Source organism: Suricata suricatta, chromosome 8 (assembly GCF_006229205.1).
Source record: "Suricata suricatta isolate VVHF042 chromosome 8, meerkat_22Aug2017_6uvM2_HiC, whole genome shotgun sequence".
Taxonomy (NCBI): Eukaryota; Metazoa; Chordata; class Mammalia; order Carnivora; family Herpestidae; genus Suricata; species Suricata suricatta.
The window spans coordinates 32101367-32117965 of NC_043707.1; the positions used below are offsets into that span (position 1 = coordinate 32101367).

The window sequence follows — 16599 nt, forward strand, 5'->3', positions numbered from 1 at the left end:
GCATATATATATATATATGCATATACACATACACCATGGAGTATTACATGGCAATGAGAAAGAATGAAATCTGGCCATTTGTAGGAAAGTGAATGGACCTCGAGGGTGTCATGCTAAGCGAAATAAGTCAGGCGGAGAAGGACAGATACCATATGTTTGCCCTCATAGGTCTAACAGGAGACCAGGAGTAACCTAATGGAGGACCAGGGGGAGGGGAAGAGGGAAAGAGAGTTGGGGAGAAAGAGGGACGCAAAACTTGAGAGACTACTGAATACAAACTGAGGGTTGAAGGGGAAGTGGGAGGGGGGGAAAGAGGTGGTGGTGTTGGAGGAGGGCACTTGTGGGGAAGAGCACTGGGTGTTATATGGAAACCAATTTAACAATAAACTATTTTTTTAAAAAAAGAGAGAGACAGAGAAAAAAAAATTTTTCTTAAAAAGTGTCTAACTCTCTTAGGAGACTGAGGATAGAGTCGATGTCTACTCAGTTTTACAACTGTAGTGTCGAGCACGATGCCTTGGCATGTAGGAGGTAACCCTACAAACCTTTCTTTTATAAATACCACACGGATGGATGACTGTTTACCACTCATTGTATAGTTGGACTTTTAACTTTTCCTACAACAAAATTTACAAAACCTTTTTAACAGTGTGTTAAAAAATGACATTCAAGCCGTAAATAAGAGTATCATTTAGTTCTATTAGGCAGAACGACTACAAGCTCCACCAGAACGGTACACATGCACAGAATCTCTCTGGAAGGGGCAAGACGGCAAACCACCGAGATGGATCTCACTCCTCCTGGGCGCCTAGAGAGGCCCCGGAAATGTCCGGGAGGGGTGGGCACCGCAGGCAGTCGGTGACGCACTTCCGGCCTTGGTTGTTAGTACTTTTTGTCACAGGACGCGGCAAGTAGTGGTTGGACTACCGGCGGGAAGAGGGTTGCGGAAGGCGTCTGGGCTGCACAGAGCCTCGCTTGAGACGGGGTAGTCGGGAGGCATCGCTCTGGGAAGGTCCGATGAGTTCCGTGGCTTTCTGCAGGGTTTACTATCTTCTCACCTGAAGGCAGAACTCCGGTAGAGTCAGCTCGTGCCGGAGTAAGATGAGTTCTAGCTTGACCGCGAGTCAAGTCAGTGACGCCGAGGCAGAAGCCTGGATGGCAGCTGCGAAGTCCAGGGTCGCTGCGCAGTCTCCGCGTGATGGACTTTTGATAGTAAAAGTGGAGGAAGACTCAGCCGGAGGTCAGGAGTTGGACCTGCCCGGGGACTGTCAGGATCCGGAAAAGTCGCGACAGCATTTTAGGCGGTTCCGTTACCAGGAGGTAGCTGGACCCGAAGAGGCGCTAAGCCGGCTCAGGGAACTTTGTCGCCGGTGGCTGAGGCCTGAGATGCACACGAAGGAGCAGATCCTGGAGCTGCTGGTGCTGGAGCAGTTCCTGACCATCCTGCCCCAGGAGCTCCAGGCCTGGGTGCGGAAGCACTGCCCGCAGAGCGGGGAGAAGGCTGCGGCCATGGTGCGCGCTTTTCAGAGAGCGCTTGAGGGGGCCTCACCCGAGGTGAAGAGTTAAAGTGTTCAGGTGGTGGGGGTGTGAGTCATAGAGGTGTACGGGGTACTAAGAGTTTCAGATCTTATTTCCTTACTACATTTTTGAACTTCAGGGTGTGCATGAAACTTCCTTTCTGTGGCGAAAGAAGTCTATCGAGGAAATGATCTTTGAGTTGATAGACTTTTGAGCACAAAACCAACCTGGGAGTATTGTTTACCCACTATAAGACACCCTCTTGTCTAACCAGATTTTTTGGGGAAGAAAGGTGTCAGGATGGAAAGCGGCTGCATGTCCTTAACTACTTAGACTAGAACAGCAATAAGGAGAACTTTGAATGTGAGGTTCCCATTTTGCTTTAAGTTTGGCGACCCCTTCCTACAATTGATAATGGTACTTTGGAGAGAGGAGTGGGGCTGTAATGTGATGAAGCCCCCATAAAAATCCCAGTAGTGTGAGATTGGGACAGCTTCCACTTGGTGAACACATCCATATACCTGGAAGGTGACAAAGTCCAACTCAATGGGGACAGAAGTTCCTGAGCTCAGGACCGACCTTCCCAGACCTCATTGTGTGTCTCTCCATTTTGCTGTTTATTTATATCCTTCATCATATATTTTTGTAATAAACTGGTAAACCTAAGTGCTTTCCTGAGTACTGTGAGCTGTTCAAGCAAAGAATTGAATTGGTAGGGGGAGGTCATGGGAACCTTTGATTTGTGGCCAAGATGAACAGAGATTGTGGGTAACCTGGAGACCTGCTACTTGAGGTTGGCTTCCAAAATTGGGAAGGGTGGGTGGTCTTGTGGGACCAAGCCCTTTACCTGCAGGATGTGACTGTATATCTGGATAGATAGTGTCAATTGAGTTACACTTGAGGACACCCAGAGGGTGTTACCGAATTACTTGATGTGTGGGGAAACCCCTACATCTGGTGTCAGAAGTGAAGGAGTATTGCTGTCAAAGTATTCAATGTATTGAGAGTTGAAAAGACACACAGGAATGTGATTTTTTTTTCCTTTGCCAGGAAGCAGAGGAGAGGCTCAGGAAAAAAAAAAAAAACAAACAAACGTTACTATATTCAGATCTTAGAAACAGGAGGCACAGCATGACAGCAGGGCTTCCTGGGCAGGATATCAGGGACGGTCAGGAGGCAGAAGACAGGAGCAAGGGGACAGTTTAGGCCAGAGCCTGTACTGAGGTTTCCCAGGGAAACACAGAGCAGGGAGAACAGTTTAGGATTAGCTGGTCTGAGTAATTTCAGCATACTCTAATCTATAGCGCTGGTTCCTAGTTGCCCTGAAACCTGACCTTCGGATGACTAAGGCAGAGTAGTGTTGAATCCTGGAGGGTACAGGACAGGTAGAGGAGGTATGGCTTGAGATAAGCAGTCTTGGCTAATCCCTTTGCTCAAAGATTGGCTAGCCCTGGAAAGGGCAGTCTCCCTAGTCAGATTTTTTTTTAAGATGACAAAACATAACAGAATTTAAAAAGGTATTTCCCTTTCCTGTCATTTAGTGAGAGATCCTTGAATTCAGTTTGTGACCCATTAGTAGACAGCACACCAGTGGTTAGAACCTTCCTTTTCTAAGAACTGTGACTTTGCCTTCTGTGAATGGTCAATTTGCATTTAACAAGCTATCACAAAAGATCATCTTGCAGGATAATTATCTCATTGTGCAATGGTCAAGGGAAAGGAAATAGATTTTACTGAGCACTTGCTGTCAGGGAGATACCTTCATCTTCTTAAATTTATATCCATTTCATGGATGAGGTAACCTATCTCACAGCCGGCACTGGAATTTGGTGCTTTCTGGTTACATTTTCAATCTGTATCAGATTTCTGTTTTGATAAATGATAAAAACTCGAATGAAGATTTTGCTCTTAACCCCCAAATTACCATGGATAGGCCACAGAAAGGCTTTTCAGGATTACAAGAGAATACCAGCCTCCGTCTTTGTTACTTTGAAACTCCAGTCAGTACAAGACTCACTGGAACAGACTCGACAGCCATGGTTATTACTTAATTCCCAGGGCTTCCTGTTCCATGTTTGCAGACTCCTCCGGAGTCTGGCCTCATCCTGAGATTAGTGGTCACTTACACTGTCCTGGTACAGCAGGTGCTGAGTGGAGGTCTCATGTTGTTTCAGGAGTTGGTGACGATTAAGAATGTGGCCGTGTCTCTACACTGTGAGGAGTGGGAGCCTCTGGACTCAGTTCCAAGGGAGTTCTGCTGGGAGAGCGCCCGGAAGGATCATAGGACCTTGGTCTCACTGGTCTCGCCGAGTAAGTGCTGACTTTGTTTCTAGCTATGTGATCTGTGGAGGGCTTGCTCCAGTACCATCCATGAGCTGGTCACACACACAGGTTGAGGGCCGTGGAGTCTCTTTTGTTACCCAGCGGGATCTTGCTGTTCTGTATTGTTAGGTGAGAGATTCAGCTTTTAATTTTGGTTCATTTTAAATAAAATACATGCAGAAAAATTAAAAAACTATAATGGGCATCTTGTATATCTACCACCCAGGTTTATCATAGATTCATATTTGGCCCTAATGTCATCATTCTTTTTTTCCCCCTGCCAAGAAATAATGTTACAACTATAGATGAAACTCTGGGTACCCTCCCTCAACCTGTTTCCCCCCCTTTCTTCAGAGGTAACTGATATCCTGATTGTGGTACTTATCTCCATGCATGTTTTATGTTTTCTACATGTACACTTAGCTACATGTGTACATTGTGTATATATGTGACTTTCTATATACAAAAATGTGTGTGTAGGGGCACCTGGGTGGCTCAGTTGGTTAAGCAGCCAACTTCGGCTCAGTTCATCTCACAGTTTGTGGGTTCAAGCCCCACAAGGGGCTCTGTGCTGACAGCTCAGAGCCTGGAGCCTGCTTCAGATTCTGTGTCTCCTTCTCTCTCTTCCCATCCCCCACTCATGCTCTGTGTCTCTCTGTCTCAATAATAAATAAAAACATTTTTTAAAATGTGTGTAAACATACATATGAATATATAAATATATAAACTTATAAACATATGTAGTATTTTTAGATGTTTTAATGGTGTATAAATTATATTGCTGTGTGATTTTTTTTTTTTGTACCCTGCCTTTTTTTCCCCCATTACATTTTTGGGATTTATCCATGTTGGCATGTGTAGCTCTAGTCCATTCATTTTAACACTTATAGTTTTCATTGTATGACTAGTCCAAAATTCATTTATCCACTGTCCTATCAGTGGACATCAAGGCTTCTAGGTTTTCACCATTACAAATAGCAGTACATCAAAAATACTTGAATCTTTCTGTGTTCACGTATAGGAACATACATGGGAACTAAAGAGAATAGACTTAGGCATATTTGCCCATCTTGCTGTTCAGAAGGATTGTAACCAGTTTGTACTCCTCCCGGAAATACATGGGAATTCTTCCTCCTCTACGTTCTTACTGACATTTGGTGTTCAGCTGATGGAATGATGGAACACAGTAGCTCATGTGTTCCTTTTAAAATATTCTGTTACATCAGGCCTCTGCTCAGAACCTGCAGTGGCTTTCTGTTTCATGCAGAGGAAAAGCCCATGTTGCCTAATGTGACAAGCCCGTCACCCTGCACACCTCTCTCCTGCGCTGCCCCTCACTCACTGTGCTTCAGCCCCACTGACCTTGTTGTTCCTTGACGATGGCAGGCATCTTTCCTCCTGTTCTTTGCTCTATTTCACCCTTCTACTTGGAATTTTTAAAATATTTATTTATTTTTGGAGAAAGAGAGAGAGGGCGACAGAGGATCCCAAGTGGGCTCCACACTGTCAGTGCCCCCTCAATGTGGGGTTCAAACCCACTAACTATGAGATCGTGACTTGAGCTGAAACCAAGAGTCAGATGTTTAACTGACTGAGCCAGCCAGGTGCCCCTCTATCTGGACTCTTCTTCCTTCAGATCTCCACTAAGCAAATTCCTTGACTTATTTCAGGTCTTTGCTCAGATCTCACTTTTCAGTGAGGCCCAACCTGACCATCGTGTTTAATAGTGCAGTTTGCCTTCCACGTCTCCTCCCATACTGCTGACCCATCCCTCACCTTCCTCGACTTGGTCCACGGCATTCATCATCCTCTGACATCCAATAGAATTGACTTTCTGTTTATTTATTGTCTGACCACCCCTCTAGAGTGTAAATTCCACAAGGGGAGGGATTCTTGTCTGTTTGGTTCTAATATATCCCAAGTAGTTGGAATAAACAGTGTTTGGCAGGTGCTCAATAAATACTAGTTGGATTAATGAACGAATAGTATTTTGTTGTTTTAACTTGGATTTCCCTGACTGGTTCTGGGTTAAATACCTTTCAGACTTTTTTGGGGGGATGGGTGCATTCTGTGAATTGCCTGTTTATTTCCTATCTCACTTCCTTTCCTCCATTATTTTTTTAATGCTTTGTGGCAGTTCTTTATATTTTCTGTATTAACTCTTTGTTATTTTACTATAATTTTTTAAAAGTTTATTTATTTTTGAGAGAGAGAAGAAGAGACAGAGCATGAGCAGAGAAGGGGCAGAGAGAGAGGGAGACACAGAATCTGAAGCAGGCTCCAGGTTCTGAGCTGTCAGCACAGAGCCTGATGTGGGGCTCTAACTCAACGAATGGTGAGATCATGACCTGAGCCAAAGTCAAACGTGCAAGTGACTGAGCCACCCAGGTGCCCCTTATTTTACTATAAGCTAGAAAATAGAAAATGTTATTAAGAAAATTGTAAGGAAAGGAAAATACTTTTACAGTGCTGGACTGACTTTACCAAAAAATTCTGTACATAAGTGGGCCTTCACAGGTCAAACCCTTGTTCAGGGATCAACTATGGTCGGATTTTTTGATCTTTTACTTTATGGTTTATGTTTTTCCAGTCTTAGGAAAATACCAGGCCCTTCTCAATCTTTTTTTTTTTTTTAATGTCTATATATTTGAGAGAGAGACAGACAGGGCAGGAGTGGGGGGAGGGGTGGAGCAGAGAGAAAGGGAGACAGAATCCAAAGCAGGCCTCAGCTCTAAGCTGTCAGCCAGAGCCCGATGCGGGGCTCGAACCCATGAACTGTGAGATCGTGACCTGAGCTAAGTCTACCACTTAACTTACTGAGCCACCCAGGTACCCCAGGCCCTTCTCAGTCTTGATTCCATCTTTGTAGACACAATTTAAAAATCTCTTATGTGTTTTTCACTAGTATTTATTTTCATTTTTTTTATTTATATATTTTTTGAGAGACAGAGAGAGACAGAGTGAGCAGGGGAGAGTCAGAGAGAGAGGGAGACAGAATCTGAAGACAGGCTCCAGGCCCTGAGCTAGCTGTCAGCACAGAGCCCGATGTGAGGCTCGAACCCACGAACCATGAGATCATGACCAGAGCCGAAGCCAGACATTTAACCAACTGAGCCACCCAGGTGCCCCTTTATTTTCATATTTCTAAATAGGATCCTTATTCTGCTCTATTCCCCTGATTTCAGGTATTACCTCTTGACTGTCTACTGAGGGAGAAAGGACTATGCACACATTTAGCAGTCTGTAATTCTCTCATTATAGTTCAGTTAGTCATTTTGCATATTGACATATCATATTTCAGTGTCCTACCCACATAAATGTTATCTGTATTTACCCACATAAGTCTTTTATTTTACAACTTCTAATTTTCTCTGGAATTAATAATGCCTCATTTTGCATGCACTGCTTTTCTAACTATTGAACATCAGTTCACCCACAGGCTTCCTGTTAGAAATATAAAGCTGTATGTTCAAATGTATCAGATATGCCTTCAGTTTCAAAGTCCCCTTGGAGAAACCCTTCAGAAACTTCTGCTCCAGTGTGAATGAGCTTCTCTCCAGGCCTGTCACACAACTAGCATCCTGTAGTATATCTTGAACTCTGGTATTGTGATACCTCCGGCTTTGTTCTTCTTTCTCAGGATTGCCTTGCCTATCAGGTGCTGTTTTTGGGAATTCCCATATGTCAGGCCTGGGCTCGCAAGTTTTGCCATAGAGAGATTTAGTCAACAAATATTTTATTGAGTGTCTGCAATAAGACAGGAACTGTTCTTTTTTTTTAATGTTTATTCATTTTTGAGAGAGATCACATAAGCAGGGGAGGGGTCGAGATGCAGGTGGGGACAGAATCTAAAGCAGGGTCTCTGCTGACGACAGCACAGAACCTGATGCAGGGCTCGAACTCACAAACAGAGAGATCATGACCTGAGCTGAAGTCAGATACTTAACCGACTGAGTCACCCAGGTGTCCCAGCCAGGTGCTGTTCTAAGTGCTGGGAACACGTCAGGGAATAAAATCCATGAAATCCCTCCCACAAAAACCCCTGCCCTTTCTTGCCTGGAGGACGTAAGCTTTGTAGCTCATTGTTTGGGGCATGAGCAGAGAACAGCACTGAGGTTCCACTAATTGTGTGTCCCTTTTCACTTGATTCTCCTGATACGAAAGTGGTCCCTGTCTCCTCTTCTCAGCTGTGTCCGATGTCCCCAGCCCAGAATTTACCTGGCTCAGTCTCCCTGGGGAGTAAACTGCAAAAATTCTGGTTGAGGGTAGAATCTGGTGGCTTGAATACTCCTTTATAGACTTGCAGTCAGTCCTAGATTTGTCTCCTACCCTGACCTGCCTCCAGACACTGGAGGCATGGGGTGTGTTTGTTCCCATAACTCATCACATGAATAGAATTTCTCTTGTTAAACCATCCTCCACTCATGGGGTACAGGCTGTCTTGCTCTTCCTGACGCACCTTCCTGATATTGTGACTCCTATAACAGTGGAGTGAGGCAGGGGGAAAGAGAGGGATGTGTGGTTATAGGCACAAGTGTAAAAGGAAAGAAATGGGATTTGTACAGGTAAATGTAAGCACATTTGGCAGGTTAATTTTTTTTTAAACTTTTTTTTTAATGTATTTATTTTGATACAAAGAGAGACAGAGCATGAGAGGGGGAGGGGCAGAGAGAGAAGGAAACAGAACCGGAAGCAGGCTCCAGGCTCTGAGCTAGCTGTCAGCACAGAGCCTGAGGCGGGGCTCGAACCCACAAACGTGAGATCTGACCTGAGCCGAAGCTGGAGGCTTAACCGACTGAGCTACCCAGGCGCCCCTGGCAGGTTAATTAAAAGGCTAACAAGTGCCCTCCTTAATGCCCATTCCCCTAATCCACCTCCCCTCTAGCAACCCTCAGTTTGTTCTCTACATTTAATAGTCTCTTATGGTTTGCCTCCCTCTTTTTTTCTTTTTTAAATGTTTCAGGTTTGGAAACCAGGACCGAGAACAAATACTTTATTCCAAAACAAGAAGTTTTAGGAGAAGTAGAGCCACGGGGGCAGCTACAAGAAGGGTCCCCCAGGAGGGCTCCCCCTGGGTGTGGTGGTACAGGTAAGAATGGTGTGGAAAAGCAGTCAGAAAATCCCTCATCTCTGAAACTGGAAAATCCTCCTGAAGAGGAAGGACTCCCCAGCACCGCGGATCTCAAGAATGGTCTCACCGAGGAGGGAGACTTCAAACATGACGAACTTGGGAACAGGGTCAGAATGTCAAACTGGGTTCTTTGTCAGCACGTCCAGGCCGCAGGGAGGCCCGTTGACGGCCGCGAACAGGGGGACAGATGTACACAGAGTTCAGAGCCGGTAAAGCATCACACAGTGAAACCTCCTGGCTCCATCGACAGCGAGGAACAGCTCCACGGCGCAGGCCTCTTTGAGACGCGGCAGCAGCTCCGTGAAGAAAGGCCTTATAAATGCGGAAACTGTGAGAAGAGTTTCAAACAGCGTTCTGACCTTTTTAAACACCAGAGAATCCACACAGGGGAGAAACCCTACGAATGCCAAGAGTGCAGGAAGAGCTTCAGTCAGAGTGCTGCCTTGATCAAACACCAGAGGACACACACCGGCGAAAAGCCATACACCTGCCCCAAGTGTGGGGACAGCTTCCGGCAGAGCTCCCATCTCAACCGGCACCAGAGGATCCACGTCGGAGAGAAACACTTCAAGTGTCACGAATGTGGGGAAACCTGCCGTATTTCCAACCGTTTTAGACATCAGAGGCTTCACAAAGGGGAGAGACCCTATGCGTGTGAGGAGTGTGAGAAGAGCTTCAAACGGTGCTCAGATCTCTCTAAACACCAGAGGATCCACACCGGAGAGAAGCCGTATGGGTGTTCTGTGTGTGGGAAGCGCTTCAGTCAGAGTGCAACCCTCATTACGCACCAGAGGACTCACACTGGAGAAAAACCTTATAAGTGTCTTGACTGCGGGGAAAGCTTTAGACAGAGTCCACACCTTATCCGACACCAAAGGATCCATAGAAATAAAGTTCCACCATTTTGACATGGCTGCTTCCTGGGCTGGTGTGTGTGTGTGTGTGTGTGTGTGGTGTGTATGTTTTCTGCTGGTGGGTGTGGGTGAGGGTGTGGTGTGTATGTTTTCTGCTGGTGGGTGTGGGTGTGGGTGTGGTGTGTATGTTTTCTGCTGGTGTGTGTATGTTTTCTGCTGGTGGGTGTGGGTGTGGGTGTGGTGTGTATGTTTTCTGCTGGCGTGTGTGGGTGTGGGTGTGGTGTGTATGTTTTCTGCTGGTGTGGGTGGGGGGGGGGTGTATGTTTTCTGCTGTCCAGAAATGCCATTCTTTGGCATTTGGAGTATGCCAGTCATTTGTGGATCATATTTCCACAGGCATAACACCCAAAACAGATCCAGCCTGACTTGGGTCTCAGTACCTACTCTGAGCATCACCAGGAAGCAGGAATGTGTAGGTGAGGAGCCCTTTTGAAGGATGTGGGGGTCCCCTGGAAGGCCTCCCAAGAGCAGCAAAGGCTCACTTGGGACAGTTCTGTCCTGGTCTCTTCTTTCTTGTTACCTCCACTTTTGGACCAAATCTTGCTCCCCACTCACTTTCCTGAGAAATATTTGAGTCACTTAGAATTGTCTCTCTGCTTCAATGGTGGACAGGATTTTAAATACATGATGATCCAAAACACCATTTAAAGCTCGGTGCATATAAGATGCACTCTATATTTTTTGCTTTTTTTTTTAATTAATTTTGCAGAGTTTCTGTTCCTTCCCCATTCTAGGGGTTCCATTTTATAAGTCTAGTTGATTTCTTTTCAAAGGAGAAGCAAAGGAAAACCCCACCCAAATACACCTACAAATTCCCATCATTGTACCACTTTTAAAGCTTATTAAATTAAGGCATTTTATTTGAGAATTTTTGGTTTTTGATGAAAGTCTTTTGGTAAGCTTTTTGTGGGAGAGGGAGGCTCTTGTGATGTCAAATAGCCTAAAACATGTTTTTTCTTTCAAGGCTTTTTATTTATTTACTTATTTGTTTGTTTGTTTGTTGGGGGGGGTAGAGAGAGAGAGTAAGCAGGAGAGGGGCGGAGAGAGAGGGAGAGAGAATCTGTGTGTGGGGGAGGGAGGGAGGCTCTTGTGATATCAAATAGCCTAAAACATGTTTTTTTCTGTCAAAGCTACTTGCTTATATATTTATTTGAGAGCAGGAGAGGGGCAGAGAGAGTGGGAGACCTAGAATCTGAAGCAGGCTCCAGGCTCTGAGCGTTAGCACAGAACCCGATGCAGGGCTCGAACTTATGAACCACAAGTTCATGACCTGAACCGAAATCAGATGCTTAACTGACCGAGCCACCCAGGCGCTCCGTCAAGGCTTCCTAATGTATGGGACATAAAGAAGTGGTGGGACGTGAATTTTTGAGGCTGTTCCAGAAGAGGACACCAATGGCAGAAAGAAGTTCCTTCAGCACTTGCTTGTTTTATTACTAGTACTCACTGACGTCATATACTCTATCCATAAAATGCATCCATAGACACGTTTCTGCTTGACTTCCAAGCAACCTGATTGAGATGAGTAGGAATCCTTGTCATTCCCAGGTAGAAAGGAAGAAGCGAGGCTCACAATTGACACTTTAGAACTTGGGTCATCTGACTGTCCAGTAACGTGAGTTTTTCCGTTTACATCAGCGACGGGCTCCCACCCCACCATGGCTTGCTGCCTCTCCCTGCCCCTCCTCCCCTCTGCCCAATAGGAGTAGTGGAGGGCCAGTGGCACATGCACACACATCATGAGGAGAAACAACAGCCCAGAAAGGGGGTTAAAATGATCATCCTTTAACTTCCCGGTCCACCCCTGTGACTGGTGAGGGAAGGCTATGGGGTTGACTTCTTGCCCCTGTTGGTTCAACTGTAGGAATGGAGCTAAGCGTGAGCCTATCTTACCTTTCTGCACACAAGTATGTATTGCGTGCAAGTTGTTTTTGAACCTGGTTGGGTTTTTTGTCTGTTTTTAAATTTATTTTTATTTTATTTTTTAGGTTTTATTTATTTAATCTCTACACCCAACATAGGGCTCGAGCTCACAAGCCTAAGATCAAGAGTCACACGTGCTAGGGGCACCTGGGTGGCTCAATCAGTTAAGCGGCTGACTTCAGCTCAGGTCGGGCTCTATGCTGACCACTTAGAGCCTGGAACCTGCTTCTGATTCTGTGTCTTCCTCTCTCTCTGCACCCCTCCCCTGCATGCTCTCTGTCTCTCTCAAAAATAATTAACATTTTTAAGATTTAAAAAAAAATCACATGCTCTATTGACTGAGCCAGCCTGGTACCCCGGGTGTGTGTGTGTGTGTGTGTGTGTGTGTGTGTGTGTGTGTGTTTAATGTTTATTTTTGAGAGAGAGAGACAGAGCATGAGCAGGGGAGGGCAGAGAGAGAGGGAGACGCAGAGTCTGAAGCAGGCTCCAGGCTCTGAACTGTGAGATCATGACACAAGCCAAAATAATACGCTTAACTGACTGAGCCACCCAGGCTCTTCCCCACCCCCATTTTTTTTAAATCGAGGGAATATAAGCACACTATTGGATATTTGGTAAAATAACAGGAAGCAAAATTACCCATAATCCTACAACCCTGATCACCTGTTAGGGGCACATTGTTGTATTTTCTTCTCATTTTTTTTCTCTGCATGCTTCTCATACAATGAAAACCATAGTGCTTATACTTTACATCTTTTTAATATTATGACTTAAGGGTTTTATATAGTTTTCATAATCTTTATGCTTAATAGCTGCATCATTATACATTGAGTAGATGTGACACTTGAGTCCCATTTTTCTTTTACTGGACATTTCAGACATTACTCCCTTTTTGTTGTTGCAAGCAAGGTTGTAGTGAATTTTAACATAATTTGGATTGTTCTTCATTTTTTAATTAATGAGTGTATTACCTAATTTATATTTTACAGAGAGAGAGCACACAAGTAGGGGAGAGGAGCAGAGGGAGGGAGAGAGAATCTTAAGCAGGCTCCGCACTGAGCGTGGAACCTCACGCAGTGGCTCGATACCAGGACCCTTGGATCGGGACCTGAACTGAAATCAAGAGTCTGACACCTAACTGAGTGAGCCACCCAGGCACCTCCTGGATTGTTCTTTAGAATCTAAGCCTAGATTCCCAGAGTAGAATTCCTTGATCAGTGGGTGAGCTAATGAATACATGTTCCCATTTTCTTTCCCACAAAGCAAGCACCAAATTACATTATGATCTTCTACTCGAGCCTTGCCATCTTACCGCATCTTACTGTTTTTTCCTAAATGTACAAAAACTTGGGGCCTAGGTGGCTCAATCGGTTAAGCATCCAACTTTGGCTCAGGTCATGATCTCACGGTTCGTGGGTTTGAGCCCCACATCGGGCTCTGTGCTGACAGCTCAGAGCCTGGAGCCTGCTTCAGATTCTGTGTCTCCCTCTGCCTCTCCCCTACTCATGCTCTGTTTCTCTCTGTCTCAATAATAAATAAAAACATTTTTTAAAAAAACCCAAATCTAGGTCATTTGCTTCTCAGAACTTTCTTGCTTGATCCTGTACGTGGTTGAATAGTAGTGTATGGCTTCTGCTTGGACACTCCTTGAGGCCATCAGGAGGGATGACAAGAGGGCTGTCCTGGGTGTGTACAGGCTCTGGTGTGTCATGTGGAGAACACTACTTACGAATGAAGTTTTGTATCTAGCCCTGGGGCTGAGAATGAAGACATGTACGTGATACCATTTAAGTGGGCCATGAGCTGTATCATACCAGTTTTCTTCCCAAGCTGATCAAGGTTATTTGCCCAAGGTCACAGAGCTAGTAAGTAATAGAGCAGTAACGATACCCTGACTGCAGTGTTCTTTTTACTGGAGGAATGCCACAGACTTTTATTTATTTTTGAGAGAGAGAGAGAGAGAAGGTGTGCAAGCAGGGAAGGGGCAGAGGGGGAATGAGAGAGAAATCTTAATCATGGAGCCCAATGTGGGGCTCAATCCCACAACTTTGGGATCATGACCTAAGCCAAATTCAAGAGTCCAGTGCTTAACTGACTGAGCCACCCAGGTGCCCCAGGAAGGCCACAGACTTAGAGTGGACTCTGCTTTCTGTACTTTAGCTTTCCCTCATTCTTCCCTTCTTCCACCCTCTCTACACATTGACTGTTGCCTATGTACTACTTGAATTTTCCACGTATTTCCACGTATATGCCTCTGTCCAAGATCCTTTTAATCCTAGCTCCCTTTCCCTAGACCCCAACCCACCAGATTAACAACAGAAAAGTCCACTCTTGTAAAATGACTTTAAAATGTCACTTCTCAATTATCCTACTCCAATTATTTCCTTTACTAAACTACCTCTATATGTAGGCCTTGTCACTTACCATGTGAACTATTATATCCAGGGAGTTAACGTGTATACACCATCTCTGATTCCTAGATTTTAAAGGGTCACTGTATTAGCTCTGGTGCCAAAACAAAAGACCACAGACTGGGTGGCTTAAATAACATGCTTATTTTCTCACAGTTCTCGAGGCTGGATGTCCAAGGTCACGGGGCCCTCAGAGTTGGTTTCTATTGATGCTCCTTCCTGACTTGTAGACGGCTGCCTTCTCACTGTGTCCTTACATGGCCTTTCCTCTGTGTAGTGGATGGAAAGGCCTTTAGTATCTCTTCCTCTTAAAAGGACACTTGCCTTATCACTAACGGCCGCACAATTAGGACCTCATTTAACCTAAATTACCTCCTTAAAGGCCCTGTTTCCAAATACAGTCACACCAGAGGTTAGGACTTCAACGTATGAATTTGGGGGATACAATTCAGTCCATAACAGGGGAACATTCTTTCCATTCTTCCCATTCTCCCATAGCACCTACATACCTACATACCCTGTCCTACAAACTGGGAAGTCCAGATATTTGCTAACAAAGCGTTAGAAGTTCTGACTGGAGCTAGCACAGAGAGTGATACGATCATTTAAATCTATTGTTTTAACATGCCTTTGTTTGAAACATTTCTAAGTTCTGTTCTGGAAGGTCCTGTGCCCTGCTCAGGATTCAGGTCTCTAGGGCAGTGACAGAGTTAAAAGGGAAGCTCCTGGGGCTCAGGGGTGGGAATCACAGCAGCACGTGGCTGGGCCCCTCACTAACCCCACCAGAGAGTGAGGGTCCAGAGGGTCATAAAGCATCTGAGGTTCCTAGGACGGACGTGCAGCAAAGTTATCTACTAGGCACGGTCAGTGGGGTGAGCCCACGTCCCACCATGCTAACCTGGCAGGTTCTGAACACGCTTTGACAACCACTGGTTCCGCAGCAGGTGTCACAGTGGAATGTGGGATGGTTTGACACAGCATGGATTGGGAGCCTCCATGGCCACTATCTTGAATGCCCACATACCCACACCGCCACTTCAAATGGTTCGCCTAGAACAGGTTACCTTTAGAACCCACTCTATGGGAAGCAAAGAGCTTATCATAATTGGGCCCCCCACTTTATTTTTAATTGTCGAAGGCCCATTTGCCAGATTATATGGCTTAGCCGTGGGCCACAGCCCAAGGTTAGCCTTAGGGCATGCCTCTAGTTCTCCTTATAGCCAAGTGTTGTGCCTGTAACCGTCTCCCCAGACCAGCTGGCTGATTTCCAAACCCGTTCTCATCCATGCAACTGAGAGCTACTATCAGGAGATTCACTTTAAAGATTTTTATTTTTAAGTAATCTCTATATCCAATGTGGGGCTCAAACTTACAACCCTGAGATCAAGAGTTGCATGCACCACCAACTGAGCCAGCCAGGTGTCCCTATCTATCTAATCAATTTGTATGTATGTATGTATGTATGTATGTATGTATGTATTTGGGAGTTTTATGGCTTCCACTTAGCAGTGGAGGGAAGAACTTTTTCATAGGTCCCCATCTCCCAAGGTTGTTTTAAAGTGGACTTATCTCTCACTGGCTTATTTCCCTCAGAAGTCTCATCTTCTTAATTTTTTTTTAGGTTCTTCTAGCAAATCCATGCTTACCACTACAAAATTACTGCTTTTTGAACCCAATACATAATCTATCGCTTATCATTATATTCCTCCTGAAAGGCTTCAGAGTCCTTAATTTTATGAGGTGCCACTTCCTTTCTTAATCTTTGTTTTTATATGTTGGGTAGGAAGTCATGGAATTAATAGGAACAAGAAAATAAAATCAAGAAGAAACTTTGTGGGGATATATAGGAGAGGATCAATAGCAGCAATTTGTAATGCAGTTTAGGATATTAGAATTTCAAATGGGGTTCTTGTCTTGGTGAGCTATAGGGAAGAGTCATAAGGTCAACTCAACTTACAGAACCTGAACCTAGGAGTGTGCTTGGAATAACTGAAGAAAGGGATATGGCTCCTCAAGGACTAGAGCTCAAGCAACTTACTTGTGGGGAGAAGAGGTATTGAAACACTGGCAGGGGAGCGTAGAAGTGACAGAACAGGAAAGGTAGCTGATAAGGAGCTTCCAAGGTAAATGAATGCATAATCCCATAGGAAAACTGAAAATCGTATAAAACACATACTTCAGAGATATTCCCAAGGGGAGAATATCATATTTGTCAATCATATTTCCCATCAAGCTTTAGTCGAGGGCTGCTCTCAAAATATGCTAGTTACCCTATGGAGCAGTGGCCTTTTCGTGGCTTTAGAAAAAGCCCGCAGACCAAGAGACACACAGCGTCAAGTCAGACGAAACCCAACAGAGGGAGTCAGCAGGAGCACCAACA

The 16599-nt window shown here is 45.0% G+C and overlaps 2 protein-coding genes across 3 annotated transcripts in view; one reads left to right on the forward strand and one right to left on the reverse strand.

Annotated features, from left to right (window-relative positions):
* Nucleotides 1–886: 886 nt before the first annotated feature.
* Nucleotides 887–9886, forward strand: ZNF394 (zinc finger protein 394). Of its 2 annotated transcripts, none has more exons than XM_029946860.1 (3): nucleotides 887–1554; nucleotides 3693–3828; nucleotides 8804–9886. In XM_029946860.1, exons 1-3 carry the CDS (start codon nucleotides 1102–1104, stop codon nucleotides 9877–9879), a joined length of 1665 nt encoding a protein of 554 aa, XP_029802720.1. In that variant the 5' UTR covers nucleotides 887–1101; the 3' UTR covers nucleotides 9880–9886. The 2 variants fall into 2 exon arrangements, with proteins under 2 accessions (XP_029802720.1, XP_029802721.1); XM_029946861.1 differs by having other exon boundaries at nucleotides 887–1512.
* Nucleotides 9887–14369: 4483 nt separating this feature from the next.
* ZNF789 (zinc finger protein 789) overlaps nucleotides 14370–16599 on the reverse strand; it is a 13590-nt gene continuing 11360 nt past the window's right edge. Inside the window, exon 6 of the mRNA XM_029945743.1 lies at nucleotides 14370–14550. Within this exon, the coding sequence (XP_029801603.1) occupies nucleotides 14370–14550 (181 nt within the window). The remainder of the gene's footprint in view (nucleotides 14551–16599) is intronic.

Coding starts and splice junctions, on each gene's coding strand:
- ZNF394 (XM_029946860.1), top strand. CDS start 1,102: ATGAGTTCTAGCTTGACCGCGAGTCAAGTCAGTGACGCCGAGGCAGAA. Junction 1,555..3,692: donor TTGAGGGGGCCTCACCCGAG/GTGAAGAGTTAA, acceptor ATGTTGTTTCAG/GAGTTGGTGACGATTAAGAA. Junction 3,829..8,803: donor GGTCTCACTGGTCTCGCCGA/GTAAGTGCTGAC, acceptor TAAATGTTTCAG/GTTTGGAAACCAGGACCGAG.